The 27163-nt window shown below is 43.4% G+C and overlaps 1 protein-coding gene across 3 annotated transcripts in view; it reads right to left on the minus strand.

Annotated features, from left to right (window-relative positions):
- Positions 1 to 27163, minus strand: part of LOC142184476 (diacylglycerol kinase eta-like) — a 117138-nt gene that overhangs the window by 34195 nt on the left and 55780 nt on the right. For 2 of the 3 annotated variants that reach the window (XM_075259361.1, XM_075259363.1), the window contains exons 4-18: positions 25669 to 25749; positions 17759 to 17863; positions 17109 to 17241; positions 15741 to 15847; positions 14713 to 14838; positions 12178 to 12280; positions 11189 to 11351; positions 10008 to 10116; positions 9775 to 9914; positions 9264 to 9345; positions 8486 to 8577; positions 7888 to 7987; positions 7561 to 7798; positions 6757 to 6861; positions 1349 to 1442 (exon numbers count right to left, since the gene is read on the minus strand). In XM_075259361.1, coding sequence (XP_075115462.1) covers positions 1349 to 1442; positions 6757 to 6861; positions 7561 to 7798; positions 7888 to 7987; positions 8486 to 8577; positions 9264 to 9345; positions 9775 to 9914; positions 10008 to 10116; positions 11189 to 11351; positions 12178 to 12280; positions 14713 to 14838; positions 15741 to 15847; positions 17109 to 17241; positions 17759 to 17863; positions 25669 to 25749 — 1778 coding nt within the window. The remainder of the gene's footprint in view (positions 1 to 1348; positions 1443 to 6756; positions 6862 to 7560; positions 7799 to 7887; positions 7988 to 8485; positions 8578 to 9263; positions 9346 to 9774; positions 9915 to 10007; positions 10117 to 11188; positions 11352 to 12177; positions 12281 to 14712; positions 14839 to 15740; positions 15848 to 17108; positions 17242 to 17758; positions 17864 to 25668; positions 25750 to 27163) is intronic. The other variant, XM_075259362.1, reaches the window with a different exon arrangement.

Genomic DNA, 27163 nt, shown 5'->3' on the forward strand with positions numbered 1-27163 from the left:
ATTTTTTACCTGTGGCTCGCTACATGGGGCTTAAGCCTTAGGGGGAATTCACACGTAGTAAAGTGGAGCACAATCTGGCACGTATACGCAGCCGCAAAATTGCAGGCGCAAAATTATGCGGTGTATACGCTCGTAACTTCCACTGAAATCAATGGGATCTTTTTGAGCACGCAAACTGCTGACACGCGTATACGTGCCAAATTGCGCTCCACTTTACTACGTGTGAATTCCCCCTTAGGCTGAGTTCACACGGAGTTTTTTGGTCAGGAATTTGGACAGAAATCCGCCTCAAAATCAGCCTCCAAAAAAAGCCTCCAGATGAATGGGCCTAGTCCGGAGGAGGAAGTGTCTTCAGGCCGAATCGTGAGGCAACTCGGCCTGAAGAATGAGCATTTCCCTTCTTTTTTCCAGGAGCTGGAAGGAACAGCTCCCGGAAAAAAAACCTGAGCAGCTCCCATTGATTTCAATGAGAGCCTTTTTTTTGGTCAGGATTTTGAGGCGAATACGGCCTCAAAACCCTGACCAAAAAACTCTGTGTGAACTTATCCTTAGATAGTATTTGTATTGTGTCTTCTGGGCTTCTATAAATCCCACCCTCTCTTTCCAGGGAAACAGTGCACCCTTCCCTTACTACCTGTCTATCATGACCACAACTGCAATCCCATACAATATTAAAGTCAAGGTGGTGAATAGCCCAAGATAGGACTGCTGCTAGCAAAAACGTATCTCATACATCATGGCTACTGAAGTGCGACCCTGGGAGGACGTATGAGATATGCCCTTGGCAGGCAAAGAGTTAATCAGTTGGTGACATCCAGCTGCTCATCTCAGTGGTGTCTGCCGGGGCGCTGTCCCTGTTCTCTACAGATAGTACACCACCAAACTGAGCTCTATATGAGTATTCTGTCTATTTCCTTGGAGCTTTGTACTGTACAATGCAATATTTTTTTTTAGAGAGAAAATGCTCATTCTAGTCAATTGGCCAGTGAAAATCATAGAAAGCACATAGATGCACATATACTGTATGGTCCATATCTGTGTGTGTATTCTATTTATTTCCACGGACCTTGTTCTGCAGAAACAAAATGGAAGTGTGTGCTGCTTTTGTCCATTTCTGGAATGCAGAATGTTAATTCAAGTCAATTGGCCTGTGAAAATCCCAGACAGTACATAGATGCCATCTGTATGTGGTCCATTTGTCACGGATCGTTGTATGAAGACTCTGAAAATGCCATCTGTGCAGTGATGTGACTTATGTCGGTGCATTGGGACATGTAACTGCATATTAGGCCTTTCTATTGCCGATGAAAGACTACAACGTGTCGTAAAAGATGGATAAATAACTTACACAGAATCATCAGCAAAGTGAAGATGACTGAATGAGTAGGGTCGGTCTAGAATAATAGAGGATGTTGTCGATGAGACTGTTCCACGTCTGGATGCTGGAAAAATAAAACTTGATATCATATACTACCAGGTGCTCTATATAATTATTGTATATCTTTAATGTCAATTAGACACATGTCTGCATTTGTAGTAGGGTATAGACACACAATGCAGTCCGGGCTGCCAGTGACCCGACATGTTAACCCTTTATTACTTCTTATTCTCCCATTCTTCTGCACAACTGTGCCGCTGGTAACAAGTACATAGCAATAAACACTAAATGGTTAACCATGTAAGTGCGAACATCATGTGTCTTACCCCTACGAGGACGAAAACACAAACAGAAAATAGCTTTATGCAGATGACAAAATCACTTCTTTTTTTTTTCAAAAAACATTTCTCATGTTCATGGGCTGTGTTTGGTATTGTAACTCAAGTGAAATCTAATGCCATCACTCATAGGATCAGAACAATGGACTGGAAAGTGGACAGAATGAAGGATTGAATGAGAGCACCTTCTTTTTGATCCTACACCATTCACTAGTGGCATAACTAGGAAACTAGGAATACCCGACCGACCGACACCCCGCCCCGCATTCCTGCATGCGCTATTATGTCCCACAGTGGCCCCTGCACACAGTATTATGTCCCATAGTGGCCCCTGCACACAGTATTATGCCCCATAGTGGCCCCTACACACAGTATTATGTCCCATAGTGGCCCCTGCACAAAGTATTATGTCCCATGGTGGCCCCTGCACACACTATTATGCCCCACAGTGGCCCCTACACACAGTATTATGTCCAATAGAGGCCTCTGCACACAGTATTATGCCTCATAGTGGGCTCTGCTCAAAGTATTAAGCCCCATTGTGGACACCCACGAACAATTATTATACTCAGGGGACTTTTCAGACCCTAGAGTATAATAATCTAAGACCCAGGGGAGGATACAAACATATAAATCACTGTTACTTACCTCTCCCTGGCTCCGGTGCAGTCCCTGCTGATGTCGGCCATCTTCAATGACGTACGGGACGTCACTTGAGCCTTGGCTTGCGACGCATAAGAACGCAAGCCCAGCCCATGTGATGTCAGGGACTTCACACAAGTAGGCCTGAAACCTGCCTGGAGCCAAGAGTGGTAAGGAACAATGTTTTTTATGTTTCCTCACCTCCCCTGGGCCTCCAATCATTATACCCGGGGGGTCCCTGACTATAATAATAATATCTGTGGGGCCCGTGGCCTCACATACCGATCCCGGCTTCTGCTCACAGCGGCCTCCGCAGAAGGAGAAACGGCAGCGGCTGTAAGCAGGAGCCAGGATTGGTAAGTAGATAGAGCCTGTTATCTGCCTATTTAAAAGAGAAAAGAAAAAATGCATTGGTAGCAGCGCTCACCTGGCCCCCTAATGTCCCGGGCCTGTGCTACCCCAGTAGTTACACCCCTGCCGTTCACATTAGTCTTAATAACTAGAGATGAGCGAACAGTGTTCTATCGAACACATGTTCGATCGGATATCAGGGTGTTCGCCATGTTCGAATCAAATCGAACACCGCGTGGTAAAGTGCGCCAAAATTCGATTCCCCTCCCACCTTCCCTGGCGCCTTTTTTGCACCAATAACAGCGCAGGGGAGGTGGGACAGGAACTACGACACTGGGGGCATTGAAAAAAATTGGAAAAAGTCATTGGCTGCCGAAATCAGGTGACCTCCATTTTAGACGAATAGTGGATTTCAAATCCGGGTCATATGAGAATGTGAACTTTGTGACTATGAGACAGGGATAGCTGTACAGGCAGGGATAGCTAGGGATAACCTTTATTTAGGGGGGAATGTTATTAAAAATAACTTTTTGGGGCTCTATCGGGTGTGTAATTGTGATTTTTGTGAGATAAACTTTTTCCCATAGGGATGCATTGGCCAGCGCTGATTGGCCGAATTCCGTACTCTGGCCAATCAGTGCTGGCCAATGCATTCTATTAGCTTGATGAAGCAGAGTGTGCACAAGGGTTCAAGCGCACCCTCGGCTCTGATGTAGGAGAGCCGAGGGTGCACTTGAACCCTTGTGCACCCTCGGCTCTGCTACATCAGAGCCGAGGGTGCGCTTGAACCCTTGTGCACACTCTGCTTCATCAAGCTAATAGAATGCATTGGCCAGCGCTGATTGGCCAATGCATTCTATTAGCCCGATGAAGTAGAGCTGAATGTGTGTGCTAAGCACACACATTCAGCTCTACTTCATCGGGCTAATAGAATGCATTGGCCAGCGCTGATTGGCCAGAGTACGGAATTCGGCCAATCAGCGCTGGCTCTGCTGGAGGAGGCGGAGTCTAAGATCGCTCCACACCAGTCTCCATTCAGGTCCGACCTTAGACTCCGCCTCCTCCAGCAGAGCCAGCGCTGATTGGCCGAATTCCGTACTCTGGCCAATCAGCACTGGCTAATGCATTGTATTGGCGTGATGAAGCAGTGCTGAATGTGTGTGCTTAGCACACACATTCAGCTCTACTTCATCGGGCTAATAGAATGCATTGGCCAGCGCTGATTGGCCAATGCATTCTATTAGCCCGATGAAGTAGAGCTGAATGTGTGTGCTAAGCACACACATTCAGCTCTACTTCATCGGGCTAATAGAATGCATTGGCCAGCGCTGATTGGCCAGAGTACGGAATTCGGCCAATCAGCGCTGGCTCTGCTGGAGGAGGCGGAGTCTAAGATCGCTCCACACCAGTCTCCATTCAGGTCCGACCTTAGACTCCGCCTCCTCCAGCAGAGCCAGCGCTGATTGGCCGAATTCCGTACTCTGGCCAATCAGCACTGGCTAATGCATTGTATTGGCGTGATGAAGCAGTGCTGAATGTGTGTGCTTAACACACACATTCAGCTCTACTTCATCGGGCTAATAGAATGCATTGGCCAATCAGCGCTGGCCAATGCATTCTATTAGCGTGAACTGAGTTTGCACAGGGGTTCTAGTGCACCCTCGGCTCTGCTACATCAGATTGCTACATCTGATGTAGCAGTGCCGAGTGTGCATCAGATGTGTAGTTGAGCAAAACTGACTCAGCACTGCTAAGTCTCTGCATTCGCATAGGAATGCATTGGCCAGCCTTCGGCCAATCAGCGCTGGCTCTGCCGGAGGAGGCGGAGTCTAAGGTCGGACCTGAATGGAGACTGGTGTGGAGCGATCTTAGACTCCGCCTCCTCCAGCAGAGCCAGCGCTGATTGGTCGAGTTCCGTACTCTGGCCAATCAGCACTGGCCAATGCATTTCTATGGGGAAAAGTTAGCTTGCGAAAATCGCAAACTGACAGGGATTTCCATGAAATAAAGTGACTTTTATGCCCCCAGACATGCTTCCCCTGCTGTCCCAGTGTCATTCCAGGGTGTTGGTATCATTTCCTGGGGTGTCATAGTGGACTTGGTGACCCTCCAGACACGAATTTGGGTTTCCCCCTTAACGAGTTTATGTTCCCCATAGACTATAATGGGGTTCGAAACCCATTCGAACACTCGAACAGTGAGCGGCTGTTTGAATCGAATTTCGAACCTCGAACATTTTAGTGTTCGCTCATCTCTATTAATAACAAGACTTCTCAGGACTTTATCTTCCACATAAAAAAATAACAAACAAGGAAGCTTCCATCTTGTTTTTAACTTTAGAGTAAATGGTGAAGGATGCAAATATAAAGTGCTCTGTCTGCATCAGTCCATTGTTCTGATCTTATGGCAACAATGGTGTGTGATTTCAGGATCCGTGGTAAAATGGCTTGGAGATATCCATGTACCGCCTGAGCCTCCATGGCCACATTCACTTCCTTCAATGTTCCTAGGCCTCTGTGGTAACACCCTTTTTTTGCAGACAAAAATAACAAAAGTGGGGGAAAAAGCCATTTTTTTCCTCTTTTGTGCTATAACATTTTTGGATTAAAGAAATTTAGATAATTTCCTCACTCTCATGTGATTAGCAATACCAAAATAGTTTACAGTGACCTGCGTACTGTGCAGGATATAGGTGTTATAATGCTCTAGCTGGTCCCCTATCATTAGCCAGTATATTGGATCTATAGATTGCACAAATTATATATATTATTATATATGTGTAATTTCTGTATTGAGAGCAGATACAGTGGGACTAGAGACAAAAACACAGTATATACATTGCATTGCATTATAAGGGTTGTAGAAGCCCATGTGACATACTGGCATGATATAGAGCACAATGTTGAGGATTTGGACAGGTTAGGGGAATGGATTTTTTTATTGAATAGTTTTTAAAAAAAATCCTTGCACATTGCTGCATATTAAACTCTGTCCCTCTTTATTAACCCTTTATCTAACGCCCCACACAGTTAAAAAACGCATTTTTCTTCCCCTATTAGGGGGTATTCACATGGAGTAACGTGACACTGATTCTGGCACGATAACCCGCGTAAGAATCAGCGCTGCAAAACAGAATCCTATTGAGTTCAATGGGTTCCGTTTCACTCGCATAACACGTTGAAATCAATGGGTTAAAAAGCCTCCCATTGATTTCAATGTGTTACGCACATTAAATGGAACCCATTGAAGTCAATGGGATTCTGTTTTGCAGCGCTGATTCTTACGCGGGTTATCGTGCCAGAATCAGCGCCACGTTACTCCGCATGAATGCCCCCTTTAAGGTATAGGGAAAACGCTTGCAATTCCACAGATAAGAAAAATATTCTCTGATAAAGAGTTTTTTTCTGCAGCATCTTCATTGTGTTTTTGCAGAGTTAACCTATATTATACCTACATGATAAACGCCAGAATTTCTGCAGGTATATTTGCCATGCTGCAAATTTTTAAAAATTTTAAATTTTTTTTTACAATGTGTGGACAAGTTTAACCAAAATCTCACTCATTATGCTGGTACTGTAAAACAAAGTGTTTTTTTTGTTGCGATGTCGGGCCATATAATATGTTGGATGGGGTTCAGAGCTTGTAGGTCAGTTATTTGGTGCAATTTAAGTCAGAATTCTAGCGAGTATAGCGGAAGGTATCACGCAAACCTCTATTTTCCTTTTGTTTTTGTGGTGTTGATGTTGATTAGGATATACTGTATACATGCTTTACTTATACTGTGCTTTTTTGTCCCTGTAGGACAAACGTTGACCACATTTGTTTTCCTTTTGCTGGACCAATAAATAATCTTCCGAACACCTTAAACCTCCCAGAATTCCAGACACTTGATTGACACAAGGACTATATGGCCTGACTGCACAGGGTGTCTGCTGCTAGGCGGTATATATACAGATTGACAACAGAAGGGAATTAAACAGGACCTCACACAGGGTGTAGAGGCCGTATTCGCACAAATGGTTATCTTTACTTAATGTATTATCTTACCCATGCGCTCAAGTTCTTTGTTAAAGTCTTCTGAGCTTTCTTTTAGATTTGGTGATGTTGCAGGATTGCTGAACACTTGAGTATGTTTGTTTTGTTCATCCACAACTAAATAAAATATAATAACATCATATAATTAGTAAAAAAAATTTAAGGCTAAATCCCCATGAAGCAGCCGCAGTGAAAAAATGATGTGGGAAAAACTGCGGCGGAAAATAAAAAAAAATATATATATATAATACATATATTACTTTATAATAAGCAGAGGCCCATGGGTGGTGAAGACATGGCACGCCACATTGAGGCCCAGTCCCCAGAAAAGATCCCAGAGTGTAATAGTGATTCAAGGGTAGCAAATCTCAAAAAATCGTGAGTTCGGCTGAACCCAAGATTTTTTGAAAATTCGTAACCTGGTTTGATATGAATTGTTTTGCTCATCTCTACTTTGCTCATTAAGCTGCCTGGAGAGGCCACAGACCTTGGCTGAGTGCTGCAGCCTGTTACTGAATGCCAAAGAATACCAAGCATAACGCTGTATATTGTGCATGAGCTATGTTTGGTACTACAACTCAGCCCCATCCATTTGAATGGGACTGAGCTGCTGCTGCACCATGTAGCAGATAAAAGTGACATCATCAACACTGTGGCTTCTTCACACAGCTGATCGGTGGGGTCACAGTGTCAGGTTTCTACCAATTACATATCAAAGACTTACCCTAAATATAGGTGACAAATATGTAACACCTGGAAAGCCCTATTAAGTGAAGTCAACCTAAAAAGCAGTGACTACCCGTCAGTATTTCTTACCCTTCTCTGCCTGCTCAATAATTTGCTTCAGAGCTTTCTTTAGGCTATTGGCCCTCAGTATTAGTTGTTCTTTAGATTGGAACATTTTTGCTACATCGTCCTTTTCATTCCATTCTTTGCCATTTTCCTTCAGCGCAGAGTCTGGGTGAAGGTTTTGTGGTGAAGGGGTCAGTAATGCCAAGGACTCTTCATTAAGGGCTCGTACCAATGAATCCAGCTTTTCATTAAGCATTGAACACTGTTAGAAATACATTTTATTAGCATTAGGTTGTAACAGATTTAAAATCTTCTTTCACAGTATTCTAATACAGTCATTGAAACTATTACCTTTCTAGCCATATTATCAGCTTCGTCTCGGTTTTCAGCGGCTCGCTCATATGCCTTTCCCACTTCAGTAACAAAATCATTCACAGAAAGGCACAAAAACCTGTAAATGGTTTATAAAAAGAGTTCAGTCATCAGAAGAGAAATGTATGACAAGTGCACATTGTATTGTTTAGAAAGGTTAGGCTGAGGCCCCACGTTGTGGAAACGCAGATTTTTTTGTTGCAGATGTTTCTGCATTTTTTGGAGTCAAAGCCAAGAATGGCTACAAAAGGAATGGGAAATATATAAGAACTTCTTATACTTCTCCCTTCTGCTCAATCCACTCCTAGCTTTGGCTAAAAAGAATCGCAGCAAAATCTGTAACAAAAAAAAGCGGCATTTCCGCAACGTGGGACCTCAGCCTCACTCTGGTTAACCGACATTGTTCTTTGCTTTTATTCCTGTTTAGCAGATTATTTTCCAAGCAACAATATCTGATGGAATATCAGCTATCGGTAGTCAGTATTACCATTACAAAAGTCCCTTAAGGTTAGGGCCCTACGTAGCGAAACGTGCCTAAAAAAACCATTTATTTGGTGCAAACACATCACGCACTTACTTGGCAGAGGAAATGACATCACAGTGCTTATCTGACTCCAGGATCTTAGCTAGATGGAACGCAACAGAATCGGCATACTGAGAAATCTGCATCTGCCAAAATTGAACAATGAACAGTTTAGGAAAAAGACCATACATGTCTCCATATGTGTTTGGCTATACTCTAATTCCTCCTGAAAATGGTTAAATAAATTAAAAACTTGGTGTTACCATTCCATCATCAATAAGGTGTATTCTTATATATAATGTCTGAGAACTTATAGATAACTGATAACTTCACACGGAGTTTCCATGTGTGGATTATGACGCGGCATTCGTGTCAGAATCCTCGTGGAAAAAAAGTCTCCCATTGCTTTACGAGCGCTCCCATTGAAGTGAATGGGAAGTGTTTAGAAGCGCTCGTGTGTACGGCTCGAAATGAGACGAGCGCTTACACCGTGTGAAGGGGCCCTAAGGGGTCCGTTTACTGCATGGAGCCCATTGAAATCAATTGGAGGTTTTTTGTCCCATTGATTTCCATGGGTTCCGCGCAGTAAACGGAACCCAAAGAAGTCAATGGGAGTCTTTTTTCAGCACTGATTCGGCCGTGAGTTATCGTGCCAGAATCAGCACCAACTTCCTACGTGTGAAAGCCCCCTTAGACTAACAGACTGCTGAAATAACAACATGTGGAACCTATAAAATAACACATATACACCCATGCATAGTAATACATACAAAACAACCTCAGAACATTCCAATACATCTCAGATCACAAGTTCAAGCACATCTCTTATCACCTGAATTCTGGGTTCTCCATTTTCGTCTTCTCTGACGGAGGGAGGTGAGTGTTTTGGGGATTCATACGTTAAAATACTCCACCTGATACACAAAATGAAGATAAGAGAACAATTACACTTTCATTACAAAATAATTAAGAACTGCACTCATTAACAAAAAAAAAAATAACGCACCCAGATAGAAAGATTGTATGGCTGCAAAACTCAATATACTGGTATATCTCAGACACGTTATTGTTATTAATTACATGTGTGATCTGATTAGACATTGGGTCTGCCACATGAGGAGGTAAAAATACTGCCCCTGATGTCATATACAAAGGCTACTTTTGGGTAGTGTACTTTTCGGTGAGAGATCATTGTGTTTATGCCGCATAACTTTTTCTTGGTGCATTTCTTTTTGTCACTGAGTGTATATTGTAAAATACATGCATCTCACATGGAAAACATATTTTCTTGTTGCATGGTATAAAATGACTTTAGCAGATCTTCTGCTTATGTGAATACTTACCTGTCCAGCATTTTTGTAGTGGCTCTTTCAAGCTTTTCAAGTATTTGGAGCAGCTGAGCGTCGTCATCACAGAGACTTCCCCAACCCAGAACCCGGGCCAAGTCATTCCCTGTTCCAAGTGGCAACACACCAAGTTGGCACTATACATATGTAAACAAAAATGAGTTCAAACAGGCTATGTATCTAGGAAACTCACACATGATAGCTCACAATACAAGGACACACTATTGTACCTGCTTGTGAAGTCCAAGCTTGTCAATTTCAGAGAGTACCCACCCCACGCTGCCATCTCCACCACAAACCAGGATTCGAAATGTTGAGAACTTTTGGAACAGGCGAAGCCTAGGGAGAATCAGTTCATTCATATTTACCTTTATTAGTTTAGAATTAGTAAACATGAAATCAAAGAAGAATGTTGAATATTCATAGACTACAATATTTTATTCATCTCGCCCAGTTTCAGCGAGCAGCCTTGGCTTCACATCTCCTCTGCTTCTGTGATGTCCTCCGATGATGGTTGCAGCTCTGCTCATTGCTGCCAGCTGCCAGATTGCAATGGCAAATAACTCTGCTAGATGATGTTGACTATTTAAAGTGCACTCCACCTCCGTAACTTGTATATCGAGGTACATCCTTTGCCTACCCCTCTGTGCCTCTGTGAGTCTGATTCTGACCCTGACCTGGGCCTTATTCCTGGATTTCGCTCCTATCTTTCACTATTGCTTAAAGGGATTCTACCATTAAAGAAACTTTTTTTCTAATTACCACGTCGGAATAGCCTTAAGAAAGGCTATTCGTCTCCTACCTTTAGATGTGGTCTCCGTCGCGCCGTTCCTTAGAAATACCGGTACTTACCGCTATGCTAATGAGGTCTCGGCAGCAATGGGGGTGTCCTTCTTCTTCATCTGCCTCCTCCCCTTGTCTGTCGTCTTCTTTCTTCGTCATGTCTGACGCCTGCGCAGTCGGCTCTGACAGCAAGACCCTGTTAGACCCGACAGCGCATGCTCAGTAAGGTCCGTACAGCCCTCCGACGCGCGAGTGAACTCATCTAGGCGTCGGAGGGCTGTACGGACCTTACTGAGCATGCGCAGTCGGCTCTAACAGGGTCTCAGAGCCGACTGCGCAGGCGTCAGACATGACGAAGAAAGAAGATGACAGACAAGGGGAGGAGGCAGATGAAGAAGAAGGACGCCCCCATTGCTGCCAAGACCTCATTACATACCGGTAAGTACCGGTATCTCTAAGGAACGGCGCGACAGAGACCACATCTAAAGGTAGGAGACGAATAGCCTTTCTTAAGGCTATTCCGACGTGGTAATTACAAAAAAAAGTTGCTTTAATGGTAGAATCCCTTTAAAGGGAAATAAAGCAATAATCCCAATATTTCATGAAAAAGCTATCATTTTATGCTCACCCGAGTTGAGGGCCCCCATTCATGAGGTCAAACACCTGCGCCGGATTCAAGAATTGCTTGAATTTGCGAAGAAATTTTACACCTTGGTTATCTCCACTTTTAGAATTTACAAACACAAGAAGGGGACTTGCACAGGAGACGGGAGATGTAGCTTTCCAAAAACCTGTAACAGAGGAGACATGTTATATATTCACACTGTGGTAGTGCTAAATTATCTCCAAATCACTATACTATGTAATACCGCTCATGGACAATAACTGTTGTCCAGACCAGATTTGCAGGGCATATTTGGCATAAAAGTAGAAGAAAATTAGAAAAGCCAGGTCTTCAAAGTACTGGGGATGGTTCATAGCATGGAGGACCTTATTGCATACACACTGGATCTTGAAGACAACAATGCTTGCACCTTGAGGGCTTGAATTGAGTTCGTGATAGGTTCCATATTGTCTCTGCCTGACCATGCCGATTCTACAACTCTGTCCTCCTCTCCTGGGATCACCACCCGTCATCCTGCCCCATGGAATATGGGCCCACTCCCCTCTGCCAGTCTCTGTCACCAATATTTTTGCCCTTTCCTTAATTTATATGAGTTTATATTCAAAGATAACATTACCCATTGAAGTCTATGTGAATGGTAAAGGGAGGAGAGGGAGGAGTCAGAGAGCACATTTTAAGGGTTAATCTTCCCATAGAGCTGCATAATACAAACCCAGCAGGCTCCAATATAGTCTATGGGGTCCACGGGTTTCCGAAGGTAACTGCTTTTTTTAAGCGGATTAGGTTTCTGTTCAGGGGTCCCCAAGAGGACATCCTGAACAAAACCTAGCGTAAAAGACCGGGGCCACGACTGACTCTCGGGGTAACCCACTACTAACCATAACTGTATCTGAGAGTCTTCCATTAATGACCACTCTGTTTTTTCCTCTTTTTTTGATAAACTACCAACAGAAAAGTATCAGCACATGCATGAGTTTACACTGTGTACTTACCATCTGAGTCAATGCTATTTAGGGCCGTAGGTGGGATTATTGAGACTCTGCAGGCTCCCAGCGGGCATACTTTGCCTAGCTGCTCCTTACATGAGCTATGCACCTAAAAAAGATATACAAAAAAAAAAAACCATATGAAGGCATATAAAAAATTAAATGATGCTAAAATATCTTAATTATTGCATTCTTTTATTAGAACCGAGAACATTCTAAGGCCCTATGCACATGATGGTAGTTTTGGTCTGTATGTTATCTGTTATTATGGATAGGTAATAATAGAAAACATAAGGACCCATTTATTTGTATGGCCCCAGTGCCTATTTTGCTTTGGCACTTTCTGTCTGTAAGAAATTGCTAAAAAAAAAACAAACACCAAAATGCCAATCCAGACCATCCAGATTATTGAAAAAAATTTCAAGGAAATAAAAAAACACAAGGACACGTAAACTTGTGTCAGAGTCAGCGCTGCAAAACAGAATCCCATTGACTTCAATGAGTTCCGTTTAGTGCACATGACATTGAAATCAATGGGAGGTTTTTTAACCCATTGATTTCAATGTGTTACGCGAGCTAAACGGAACTCATTGAAGTCAATGGGATTCTCTTTGTGGGATCGGAGCCTTAGTGTGGTTAGGGTAATCTGTTTGTCTCCTTGGCTTATGGGCCAGATGGAAGCTACAACCGCATTACTGATGTCAGTGCTTATGGGCCCCCTAAGGCTCCTTGTCCCTGGTGCGACTGCACCCCCTCAAGTTACACCCCTGACAGGAAATCTTAATGCTTCAGCATACAGTGTTGGGAAGGCCTGTTTCTATTCCAGCATGACTGTGCCCCAGTGCACAATGCAAAATCCAAAGAAAGCCTGGTTGGCTGAGTTTCAGGTCGAAAAACTAGACTGGCCCACACAAAGTCCTGATCTCAACCCCATCAAACACCTTTGGGATGAACTAGTATTGACATAGCATGCCAGGCCCCGTCATCCATCATCTGCATCTGATATTACAAATGCTACAGACTACTGACATCTTGTAGAAAGTCTTCTCAGAGTTGAAACTGCTGTAGCTAAAATGGGATGTGGTTAAGAAATATACGATAATGCTTTATGGCTAGGGTTGAACTGATCTTGACTTTTCAGAATCGATTTTGAAATCTGATTTCCGATCATTTTTCATTCGAACCCAATCTCAATCCCAATTCCGATCCCAATGCAAGTCAATGGGATTTTTTTTACTAATCAGATCGGATTTTAAAAACAATCCTATTCACTATACAGTATGAAATCTAACAATTGAATGCTTTAATTGCTAGAATCCATGCTGTGTAGTGATTTTTTTAAATCAATAAGTAGCCAGAGGATTTTTTTAAATCCTCTGGCTACTTAGTCCCCCCTGGTGTCCACTTACCTGCAGAGATGGCTGGTCCGGTGCCCGGTGTTCTCATTCTTCTTCGCCTCGCTGCCCCCTGCCTCCCAGGTTAGGAGAGTGTGGGAGGGTTAGGAGAGTGTGGGCGGGTACTGGGAGGTGAGATGTCACATCTCCCCGCCCTGTATCCGCCCACACTCTCCTAAGCCACAAGCCCCCCTTATTTCTAGCTCTTTAACACTAACCTGGGAGGCGGGGGCAGAGGCAAAGAAGAACGAGAACACCGGACCAGCCATCTCTGCAGGTAAGTAGCTAATAAATGGAATAAATGGATGCAGCCAGCATGCAGGGGGTTAAGGCTGTGTGTCGGCTGCTTCCATTCATTCCTATGGAACCGCAGCAGAGCCTTCACACTGAGTATACACTCCGCTCAGAATGAGTGGAGCGTATACTCAGTGTGAAGGCTAACATTGTTAGCTTTTTCCACAATGCTTGGCCAGTAGCAAAGCATTGTGGGAAATAATCACCGATCTCGATCCCACCTAAAAAGATCGTGTTCGGAATTTCGATCGCGATATTTTCTCGATCGCCGATCGGAATCCGATCTTTTCCGAACACGATCGCTCAACCCTATTTATGGCATGAAATATAGAGCATATCCTATTCAGCTCCATGGGAACAGAATAAAGCAGAACTGCCCCCCCCCCCTTGAGATCTAACACTGGGGTATCATCCAAGTGCATTATGTTAAAAAATTGGACCCCCTTTCCTGCCCCCTAAGTCGTGTGCATGAGGCCATAGACCACCAAGGAAGTTTTATTGGTTATTCAATATTTTCTTGTCTAAATCTAAGGTACATCTTATAGACAGGCGCATCTTATCGTCCAAACAATAAGTTAAGGGTAGACGTGATGGATTATGTGGTCTGTTTCTGTCGTCAATCTTCCATGTTTCTATGGATTTATAAAGGGTTGCCATAAAAGCTCCTGTAGGTGTAACGTGTAGGCGTAATGTGTAGGTGTCGCAATACTTTTGTCTGTATATTGTAAGTAGTTGAGTTGTGTGCGCTGTATAAGCAATGTCATGGAGAATGTCTAATAATAGGTTAATATCTATAGAAATGAAATCTGCCGTATGATTAATAATAACAGATGTATGATGTATACTAACTTACTATAGCTTTGCACCATAAGCACCTCCAGTCCTGCAGTCTCCGCACACTCCCACATGTTTTATCACACACAGCACATTTAGCACTGACGGGTAAGTTTCCTTCCAACCATTGATGAGGCATTGTCACCTAAAAACAGAGAGAGGTATCACAGATGGAAGAATCATCTCCAATATAAAAGTCCAGTATAGTGAATTTGGAAATACTCTGTCCCCTGTTCTCCTAATTGTTGGGGGTTCCAGTGTTTTGACCCCCAGTAGTTTGGTACTTACCCCCTATGCTGTGGAGAGGATATAAGTGTTTGTAGTGGATTAACCAAAATAAATTGTCTACATGCGGTGTACCCCATTTATCATGTGTTCTACGTTGTCTAGCAAGTGTGTAGGGTCCAGCAAAAAATGAGTAGCGCTTGGCTGTAGAGGGGGTGGGACATCAGATGACAAGCTTTGGCTTTACTTAATGGAAAGCTGTTGCTCTAGCACCACCTTTGGAAAGGTAGTTCTTTATAGCATAGTACCTCTGCTGAGCAAGATAAGCCAACTACTAAGTCAGGGGTCAGCAACCTTCGGCTGCTGTGAAACTACAACTCCCACCATGCTCCATTCACTTACATAGAAGTTCCAAGAACAGCAGAGCAAGTATCCATGCTGGGCATTGTGGTTTTTCAACCGGTGGAGTGCCGAAGGTTCCCTACCCTTGTACTAGGTGATAAAAACTTAGACTAGACAGCCTAAGGCCTGGTTCACATCTGTGTTCAGTATTCTGTTCGGAGAGTCTGCATGGGGACCCCCCAAACAGAATACCGAACGCATTGACAAGCGGTGAGTAATGAAAGCACACGGACCCAACAGACTATAATGGGGTCCGTGTGTTTTCCGTGTGGAGTCTGCATTAGTGGAACCAGACCTAAAACAGAACCAGATTTATGTTTCAGCATCAAGCACTGTGATAAATCTGGCACATCTGAAGGCTGTCTAGGTCTAAAAACGAGATAGGATTAGTAAATGTGCTCAGTTGTTCTTGGTACTTACGCCATCTTCATCTTCTATAATGTCATTCGCCACAGAGGCCAGTGTGGTCCATTTGCAGTTATTTGTGGCTCTTACTGCACAACGTTTATGAGCTTTAAACTTGCAAACTAGAGAAAAGAAAGCAGATACTGACTTTAATCTCCCATTTTATTTTACATCACTCAGTCTGAGGCCCCACGTTGCAGAAAAGCAGATTTTTATGTTGCAGATTTTTTTTACATTTTTGTTTGAGCCAAAGCCAAGAATGGCTACAAAAGGAATGGGAAATACATGAAATTCTTACACTTCTCCCTTCTGCTCAATCTAGTCCTGGAAAAAATGCAGCAAAATCTGCAACAACAAAAGCGTAGAAGCAGCTTTTCCACATGGGGCCACCCTCCCGAGGCCCTGGCATAGCGCCGCCTGAAGCAGTCGCTTCAGGTTGCCTCATGGGAGGTGCGGCGCTGCGAATGCTATACAGTCGGCCAATCAACGCTGGTTCTTCTCCTACCTTTAGAAGTCTTCTCCGTGCAGCTTCCCCACGGCGTCTTCCGGCTCTTCATTCACTCTGCCAGGCATCCGACCTGGGCAGAGCCGACTGCGCATATCCGCTTGTAGTGCGGGCATGCGCAGTCGGCTCTGCCCAGGCCCGATGCCTGGCAGAGTGAATTCAGAGCCGAAAGATGCCGCGGGGACACTGCACTGAGAAGACTTCTAAAGGTAGGAGAAGAACCAGCGTTGATTGGCCGACTGTATAGCATTTGCAGCGCCGCACCTCCCATGAGGCAACCTGAAGCAACCGCTTCAGGCGGCGCTATGCCAGGGCCTCGGGAGGGTGGCATTTTTGCCGACCTAAGCCAGTCCAGGACGCTGCAAGGAGAAGACTGCTCGGAGGATCCAGCCCGACCCTCACTCGTGGACTTGGTAAGTATAATTTGATCGAATGTTGCCTACCCCTGAAACGAGCATTTTCCCCCCATAGACTATAATAGGGTTCGATATTCGATTTGAGTAGTCGAATATTGAGGGGCTACTCGAAACGAATATCGAACCTCGAGCATTTTACTGTTCGCTCATCTCTAATTATGATCACTACCACCGTTTTGTCTATCTATTTATCTATGTATGTATTTGTCCAGGTATGAGCTGCATTTCGTCTGGTGGGCTCCTTACTGGAGTCTATTATTTCCACCAGACGGGCGCCAGGACACCATTTTTATATTTCTCTCTTCCCTAATCTTGTAAATACTATCTTTTTTTTCCTGGTATCTAACATTGCATAGATTTGTCTAGTTACGATGGCACCACGCTTTTTTTTTTATTATTGCAACAAAGTATTTTCTGAATATTACAGGAGTTTTTGTATGAATCCATATGACAACAGAATACCTTCACACGAGAGTCCATGAGAAGTAACACCGGATAGCGCCTCCCTGCACACATTGCAGAATGTGGGTCTGGCATGTGAACAGGCGTACCAATTGTGCATTCCCGAAAAATGTTCCATATTAAACTGGGTTGTCTGAAAGCAAACACAACGTACAATTTCAGCGCTTATTGCGTAGATTACCAGAAAAATGATCAACGTGGGTTTCGGATGGAAATTTTTTTTACCCCAGTTATATTTGGCCAGTAAGTTTTTTTTTTAACCTCTTTGTATCACACAGCTAAGTCTGGGAAAGAGTTATTTTCATGGGTCGGAATAGTTGGCTGCAAGTCCTTACAAGAAACAGCCAAACAATCCTGCTCTTCACTGTTTCCATACCTCCAATAGAAATGACTGGGAGCTAGGCAAACAGCGCGGGACATTTATCTAGGTTGTTTCTGTGTGTTCATTTTTACTCTTCCTATTCACCTCTCTCTATGAATCAAACCCTTGAAGACTGTATCTAGCTATCCACGTCTCAGCCATGATAAGAAGTAACCTTTAAACTCAATGGACAAGTGTTTTTTTAATATATGTTCTTTTTACAGGAAGTAAAAACTGAACTTAGTATTAAAAATTAATTAAATAAATTTGTTATAAAGCAGAGAAATACCTCATTAAGATCCCATTTCTGGACAGATTTGATGGCGCTGATCCAATCCTCCATCTCTTTCCTATTCTCAGCACACAGGATGAGCTTGCGGAAAGGAGTGATCACCTGTGTAGAGATCAAAAGGATCAATATTCAGTCTTGGATATTATATGACTTTATTCCCAGACATAATATAAATTCACTGAAAGGACCTAGATCCCTAAGATAGGGTATAAACAAAACAAAAATATATAAAACTTCACCTTTATTTAATTTAGTTTAAAAAACTAACTGTATATATAAAAGGTAGAACGTTAATATTGATCGGCCAACCTGACGTTCATAAAGCCAATATACATGTGTACCTTAGTCCATTGGTACACTAGGGATATAGGTATGAAGGGGACCAAGATATTCAAAATGTCCCTATATACTAATACCCTCACTCCCTATATAGTATGTGCGCATGTCAAGGGATCCTGGTTCTGAATACATTTACTCTGAAATCCCATATATCGATATCAGCGAGAGTGCCGATCCCCCCTGAGGATACTGGCCTAATGCCACACCAACAGGGAAGGAAATCGCCACCCTACACCAATGGATATCAGAGCTTCAGACCAGTTGCCCCAGCCACACATATAACTTCTGAAACAGCCCTACGCGTTTCGTCTTATTCAAGACTCTTCAGGGGCAATTTACAAATGTTGTTAATCACGGCAGCATAGAGCTGCATAGATAGATTCTTGGCGGTAGATGTGCTGACCGTCGGCAGGACCGCTCACCGGCAGCGGTGAAGCGTACTGCTCATGCCGATCTATTTAAACCTGTAGCCACTCCCCCCACACCATGCTAAGCCAATCACGCTTAGTATACAAACTCAACCCACTTGTTTGCCCACGTGTGTAGGAACATACGATTCTACATGGGCGGCACTATAGTTGTAAATTACAACTGCCGAACCCTTCTCTAACATCATCCTATATGTACTCCAACTATCCATTCAGGATATAGGGTGTTGGTTATATTCTCCACTTCTGTACATGATCCGTGTCCAATGCGTCCCCAATGAGGTTGACACGCCCCCTTCTTTACGTCACGCGCATGCGCGCGGACCTTTTAAAACAGCTTTTGTTTCTTTTCGCTGTTTCTACTGACAGGAGCTGCAAATATAGGACCGGATCCCGGGAGATAATGATTAACCAATACACAACTTCATCCTTAGTCCCAGGACATTAACACACTATAACAAACAACGGAAAACATATATGTGGGAACCAGATACCTGGCCAGGTTATAAATAATAGGGAAACCTATAAACAAACTCTGATTGTACATAACTCGCTGAACCTACAGCTAAATAACTTAGTGCATCCCAAAGGGGATACATTAGACAGATTAGGATACATCTACTAGATACTGTGTAACAAAGGTATACTCTGGTAAGTATAACACCCATCTCAAAACCTATCATATATACCACTGCCTTATTAAATCACTTTGGGAAAAGGGGTAGAGAGATAGAGGGCAAAAGACCATTGGTGTCATCTCAAAAATGTTGTTTTACACTAAATTTACAGATGGCAATTAGAACTGGTGTTATCTTTTTTATATGAAGCAGGTAAAATCCAGCTGCTCATTCAGCCCCTTCGGGGATACAGTATCCAGTCTGTATATCCATTGAGCTTCTTTCTGTAAAATCAATCGGTCCCAATCCCCCCCTCTCACCGGGGGTTTCACCACCTCTATGACTTGGACCTTTAGGCCGGCTACAATTCCAGCATGTTTGGTTACAAAGTGCCTTGCCACCGGCGTGTCCCTCTGATTTTGAATGTCACAGATGTGGTCCCTCACTCTCCCTCACTCTAACGTTAGCGTGCCCCTTCATCGATAAAAATAAGTCCTTCCACAATAGCACTCGGGATATATCGTTTTCCATTAGGGATTTTGCTACATGTACCACTATGGGTGTTATTTACTTGTTGAGTTGTTCTTGTCCCATGCTGTATGTGGGAAAAACAATTAGACAACTGAGGAGGAGAGTGAGGGACCACATCTGTGACATTCAAAATCAGAGGGACACGCCGGTGGCAAGGCACTTTGTAACCAAACATGCTGGAATTGTAGCCGGCCTAAAGGTCCAAGTCATAGAGGTGGTGAAACCCCCGGTGAGAGGGGGGGATTGGGACCGATTGATTTTACAGAAAGAAGCTCAATGGATATACAGACTGGATACTGTATCCCCGAAGGGGCTGAATGAGCAGCTGGATTTTACCTGCTTCATATAAAAAAGATAACACCAGTTCTAATTGCCATCTGTAAATTTAGTGTAAAACAACATTTTTGAGATGACACCAATGGTCTTTTGCCCTCTATCTCTCTACCCCTTTTCCCAAAGTGATTTAATAAGGCAGTGGTATATATGATAGGTTTTGAGATGGGTGTTATACTTACCAGAGTATACCTTTGTTACACAGTATCTAGTAGATGTATCCTAATCTGTCTAATGTATCCCCTTTGGGATGCACTAAGTTATTTAGCTGTAGGTTCAGCGAGTTATGTACAATCAGAGTTTGTTTATAGGTTTCCCTATTATTTATAACCTGGCCAGGTATCTGGTTCCCACATATATGTTTTCCGTTGTTTGTTATAGTGTGTTAATGTCCTGGGACTAAGGATGAAGTTGTGTATTGGTTAATCATTATCTCCCGGGATCCGGTCCTATATTTGCAGCTCCTGTCAGTAGAAACAGCGAAAAGAAACAAAAGCTGTTTTAAAAGGTCCGCGCGCATGCGCGTGACGTAAAGAAGGGGGCGTGTCAACCTCATTGGGGACGCATTGGACACGGATCATGTACAGAAGTGGAGAATATAACCAACACCCTATATCCTGAATGGATAGTTGGAGTACATATAGGATGATGTTAGAGAAGGGTTCGGCAGTTGTAATTTACAACTATAGTGCCGCCCATGTAGAATCGTATGTTCCTACACACGTGGGCAAACAAGTGGGTTGAGTTTGTATACTAAGCGTGATTGGCTTAGCATGGTGTGGGGGGAGTGGCTACAGGTTTAAATAGATCGGCATGAGCAGTACGCTTCACCGCTGCCGGTGAGCGGTCCTGCCGACGGTCAGCACATCTACCGCCAAGAATCTATCTATGCAGCTCTATGCTGCCGTGATTAACAACATTTGTAAATTGCCCCTGAAGAGTCTTGAATAAGACGAAACGCGTAGGGCTGTTTCAGAAGTTATATGTGTGGCTGGGGCAACTGGTCTGAAGCTCTGATATCCATTGGTGTAGGGTGGCGATTTCCTTCCCTGTTGGTGTGGCATTAGGCCAGTATCCTCAGGGGGGATCGGCACTCTCGCTGATATCGATATATGGGATTTCAGAGTAAATGTATTCAGAACCAGGATCCCTTGACATGCGCACATACTATATAGGGAGTGAGGGTATTAGTATATAGGGACATTTTGAATATCTTGGTCCCCTTCATACCTATATCCCTAGTGTACCAATGGACTAAGGTACACATGTATATTGGCTTTATAAACGTCAGGTTGGCCGATCAATATTAACGTTCTACCTTTTATATATACAGTTAGTTTTTTAAACTAAATTAAATAAAGGTGAAGTTTTATATATTTTTGTTTTGTTTATACCCTATCTTAGGGATCTAGGTCCTTTCAGTGAATTTATGTAATGATATGGGTCTCTGACATCTGATTTTCAGTGATTTTTTTTCAGACATAATATAGTTGCAATTGTAGATACTTTAAGGTCAGGGCCCCAGATGGCATAAACGTTGCAGTTTGCCTACGGCGGAAACGCTGCAGTAATCCCACCTTTTTATCTGGGTGTGTTCTTTTTTTGTCAACGAGTGTATATAAACTAGGGTTCTGGGTGTTAGGGAGAGGGCCTGGGGGGGTTGTTTGGTGGGGGGGTTGGGACCAGAGGGCCGAAGGTGAGTAGGAGGGAGGCCGATTGCACAGGTTGAAGGGGGAGGTGGGAGGGTGACTGGGGTCACGGGTGGGTGGTGGTGGGGGTAGAGGGGAGATGTGGAAGGTCACTGTAGAATCTAAAGGGGGGGGGCACAGGTGGGAGGTAAGGGGAGAGCTGGGGGCGTGGGTGGGTGCTAGGGGGGAGCTGGGGCCACAGCAGCGGGGCTGTGGGGTCTCGCCAAACAAGGGTGTGGGAGGAACCCACGGCGGTCACAAGAAAAGGGGCGTGGGGGCCAACGGGCTGCACTGCACACGGTTCACGCAAGGGTGGGGGGTTCGCGGACGAAGTCACGGGTACAGCTAGTTTAATATATAGAGAAACTGCATTAAAGGACAGGAAAATATACACAAAGGGACAGCAGAACATCGCCATGTCTAGACATGCAGCACAGCCACTTTAATGGGCTGAGCTGCACTTCTAGATACAACTATGCAGGTGAATGAATTGCAGGGAAGCGACCCCAGTTCTTCACTGACAAGACATTGGCGACACGCGCCATACTGCAATACTGTACTATCCCCAAGCAGGCAGACTTCCCTGATTCACAGACCTGAGTAGTGTAAAACTGCTGCAACAGACGTAAGAATTTGGGTAAAACCAACTGTTCCATTGTTGCTGATTCTTAAAGTACTGCGCCTCACGTTGACAGTAAATGCCAAACCTTGTGCCTCTGTTGAGTTAAAGCCAGAAAGCTTTGCGTCCCTTTATGAGTAAGTAAGACCTGTTGTTTGCACTAATCTCTAGAGTCTGCTGCATTTTCTATGGGTTGCCAACACCCTTCACCTCCCCCCTCCCCTTACCGGTGTAAAGCAGTGAGTATATACTTTGTGTTTCCTTCTGTAATGTGTCCTAATATACCGGCACCATTCATTATGGTCCATTGCTTCTGGTCCGAGCTCCTGCCTATTAGTCTCAGTACGTTCTTGTTGACATGGATTATCATATTCTTTCCATATTTGTCTGGGTGCTAATATTATCTCTATGACACTCTGTGTTTAGGTTCATGGAACTGAAATTAATGTATGTATTACATAGGAAGTGAATAACAAGCATCTTAATATATCTTGAGGAAATGGACACTCTGGGTCACTAGGTCACCAGGGATTAAGGATTACAGCAGTGGATAGGTAACAGATCTGCAGACTCCATACTCTACTACCGGATCATTGGAGACTGCACAATGTGTCTTCCCTATACTCTATACAGTAAGATATATATTGGATCATGTATATAGTCGGGCATTTCTCATAAATTCTTCCCCCATCGTCAATGACAATGATGCACTATGTACCATTATTTATATAAATCTGACTCTTGGCCCATAAATAGCTCAGACTCTCTTAACCAGTTTAACAAGATGGATTCTCATTCCCAAACCTGTTCCGTAACTAAAGTTTTTTTTACTGCGCTATTCATTTCCTTCATGTCTTCTCACTAAGGGATCAAGTTCTCAGGTCTTGTTCAATTACATTCCAGAACGTATAGATAGCCTATCGAGCATGTTTGCTTTGACATATATGCATGAAAACATTTGGACAAAATATCAACATTCTTCTACAAAGCACCTTACATGGTAAAGATTGTACAGAATAGCACAGAAATCAGAAAACCTTACACTTATAAGAAGTCATTGCTTCTTATATTCCACATCTTCCTTCCCTACTTGACACAAACAAGTATTCTATAACAATGAAAATTCTAGAAAGAAATCTGCAGCTGAGAAATTCCGCAAAGAGACAAAGAAGAGAGAAATCCACCTGCTTTAATAAATTAGGAAGACTGGACATGTTGACTGGACATTGGTTGAAAAAATGAATTCTTCAATAACAGAACATTTCATAAATGAATAGTACAGGTAAATATCTCAAATGTAAAGCACCATGGAATTAATTGGGGGAAGGAAGAAGAAGGAGAGGGAGAGAGGGAGGGGGAGAAGAAGGAGGAGAAGGAGAAGAAGCTCAGTAATATATCTTATTAAAGGGATCTCCAGTTATTAGGCTGCTCTCCTCCTCTTAATCTTCACTCAGACTGTTTGTTTATATAGAGTCCCTCTTAATATTCACTTCATGCACACAATTCTATGGAGAGGGGAGGGGATGGAGGAGGCTGTTAAACGATTTATTGCCTGAGAGTTGGGAAATGCCTACTTCCACCAGGAGTTTGGCTGCCTTTATCTTGGCCACAGGGGTAAAACACCCCCATTCATAGGATTGGTGGGGTCTCAACTGTATGTAGCTGTCACGTTCGTGTCTATGCCCAGACCCAAAATCCGGACTGCAGACTGCACCGCTAAGGGAACAGGGGAGGAGACTTTCCCTGACACTACGGCGGCTAGCTAGGCCCTGCCTGCGGGTGGTGGTCAGCTATTCCCAAGCTATCCTTGGCCCCGACAACTCCTGGCTCTCTAACACGAAGGCCTAGCCAACAGATAGGGCGAGAGCTTCAAGAGAGTTAGGGACTGGGGATACTAAGGTGGTCACCCCTACAGAAACCAAGGTGCAGCTGCAGACAACACAAACAGGATGGGATGTGCTGGACAACAGACACGCAGCACAACACAATACGCAACTAGAGAATGAGGAGAGGAACAGTGGGAAGGTGAGGAAAGGGTTAACACAGGACTGGGGCAAAACAAACTGGAACCCAAACTTCCTCACAAACACCAAGACAGTGACAGGCAACCAGAACTGAAGGACAGGGCAGAGTAGAAGTGTGGAGGGGAAAACCAGACTCACACACAAGGCAACACTCACACTGCTTCCAAGTCAGCTATAGTTCCACAAATACTCCTTCTCCCTGAGCCACGAATTCTATGTTGGATACAACGAAAACCGGCAACAAGTGGAGCCAGCCCTCCTCCTTATACAGGCCCCAGAAGCATCCAATAGGACAATGGTAACAACCAACACCTGAGGCTCAATCTAAAGAACCTCAAGTATATTCTGAAGGCCAATACTCAATGTACAAACAGATGGTCCAATGGCAAAGAACCCACCAAAAGATCACAGAACACCGGATCAAATCCCCATCAGAAAAACACAACTTAATCACAAGAATTCAGGTCGTGACAGTAGCCCTCTTATATCTCTTCCACTTTGCTGTTACTGTAAAAGCAGAAAGTCCACTGCATATATGTACAGTGCGGACATACCCTTACAGAGCAACAATCCTGATGAAACAATCCCTAAGGGGCCTTATCTTGAAACCAAAGCAGCAGTAGAGCTTAGAAGCTGCAGCCATCTCTCTGTCCTTTCCAGCAGCCTTCCCTCTCCATAGATATCTATGTAAAAAGTAGCTTAGCCTGATAAGAAGGGAAGGAAACATATTTATTTAATAAAATATATTAGATTGAAGTTTCTTATATTCACCTGTACTATTCATTTATGAGGTTTAGTTCTCCATTTTTCATCACCACCTGCTATGTTTGTGTATAATTGTGATATCTCTATAAACTCATGTTTTGATTCAGGACATAATTGCCCAGCCCTACCAGCCAGAAGTTCATTCTATTATTAGGCTTAGTGGCCAGAGTGAAAATTGCAGGATTGATTGCTTTTTAAAATATAGATAGTTACATGGAAAATTTTTAAAAAGTCATAAAAAATTGTTAACATAACAATTTGGTTTAAACAATAGGGGCCGTGGCCTAAATGTATGTTAAGATATAAGTAATGTATAGCTGTCAAACCATAGTACAGTTTATCTATATGGAAGTAGAGGGGAAGAAAAATCTATTTTCTTACTTACAAATCTACCCTTTAGCAATATATAGAATATAACTTTTCCATCTTTATTTTTTAAAACTGTTCGCCTCTTATGTTGTCTTCATAGACAGGTACTGTACATATGTGCATTGTGTATCAGTACTAAACTGCTGTCAGCTTGGATTGGAATTCTATGGTATAACAAAGTTTTATCACTATACCGTGAAGCTGTTGTTGATGTTCTTAGTACTCGTCTCGGCAACACTGGCATCTGAAAGGTCAACTTCATCAAATATCAGAGACTGCAGAAAAAACATAATGGTCATGGATTTACAAAGAACTGTATTTTTACAACAGCAATAACTAAAGAACTTTTTTCATGGGCCAATGACAGGGCGAACAAGAGATCCCAATGTAAACAGGGCAGTGATCAGCTAAAAAAATCAATAAACTAATATTTTTTGACTGATCATGTTATTTGCTGGTGAGCGGCACATTTCCCTATATAAAGTGCTGCTGACATCATGGAATTGTACGAGGTATGAGCAATCCCAGTAGAGTCTGGTACAGAATTGTATGAAGGATGAGCGATCTCAGTAGAGTTTGGCATGGAATTGTATGAAGGATGAGCGATCTCAGTAGAGTTTGGCATGGAATTGTATGAAGGATGAGCGATCTCAGTAGAGTTTGGCATGGAATTGTATGAAGGATGAGCGATCTCAGAAGAGTACGGCATGGAATTGTATGAAGGATGAGCGATCTCAGTAGAGTACGGCATGGAATTGTATGAAGGATGAGCGATCTCAGTAGAGTTTGGCATGGAATTGTATGAAGGATGAGCGATCTCAGTAGAGTTTGGCATGGAATTGTATGAAGGATGAGCGATCTCAGTAGAGTTTGGCATGGAATTGTATGAAGGATGAGCGATCTCAGAAGAGTACGGCATGGAATTGTATGAAGGATGAGCGATCTCAGAAGAGTACGGCATGGAATTGTATGAAGGATGAGCGATCTCAGTAGAGTACGGCATGGAATTGTATGAAGGATGAGCGATCTCAGTAGAGTTTGGCATGGAATTGTATGAAGGATGAGCGATCTCAGTAGAGTTTGGCATGGAATTGTATGAGGGATGAGCGATCTCAGAGTTCGGCATGGAATTGTATGAGGGATGAGCGATCTCAGTAGAGTTTGGCATGGAATTGTATGAAGGATGAGCGATCTCAGAAGAGTACGGCATGGAATTGTATGAAGGATGAGCGATCTCAGTAGAGTACGGCATGGAATTGTATGAAGGATAAGCGATCTCAGTAGAGTTTGGCATGGAATTGTATGAAGGATGAGCGATCTCAGTAGAGTTTGGCATGGAATTGTATGAAGGATGAGCGATCTCAGTAGAGTACGGCATGGAATTGTATGAAGGATGAGCGATCTCAGTAGAGTTTGGCATGGAATTGTATGAAGGATGAGCGATCTCAGTAGAGTTTGGCATGGAATTGTATGAGGGATGAGCGATCTCAGAGTTCGGCATGGAATTGTATGAGGGATGAGCGATCTCAGTAGAGTTTGGCATGAAATTGTATGAGGGACGAGCGATCTCAGAGTTTGGCATGGAATTGTATGAGGGATGAGCGATCTCAGAGTTTGGCATGGAATTGTATGAGAAATGAGCGATCTCAGAGTTTGGCATGGAATTGTATGAGAAATGAGCGATATCAG

The sequence above is a fragment of the Leptodactylus fuscus genome, chromosome 11, assembly GCF_031893055.1.
Source record: "Leptodactylus fuscus isolate aLepFus1 chromosome 11, aLepFus1.hap2, whole genome shotgun sequence".
Classification (NCBI taxonomy): domain Eukaryota; kingdom Metazoa; phylum Chordata; class Amphibia; order Anura; family Leptodactylidae; genus Leptodactylus; species Leptodactylus fuscus.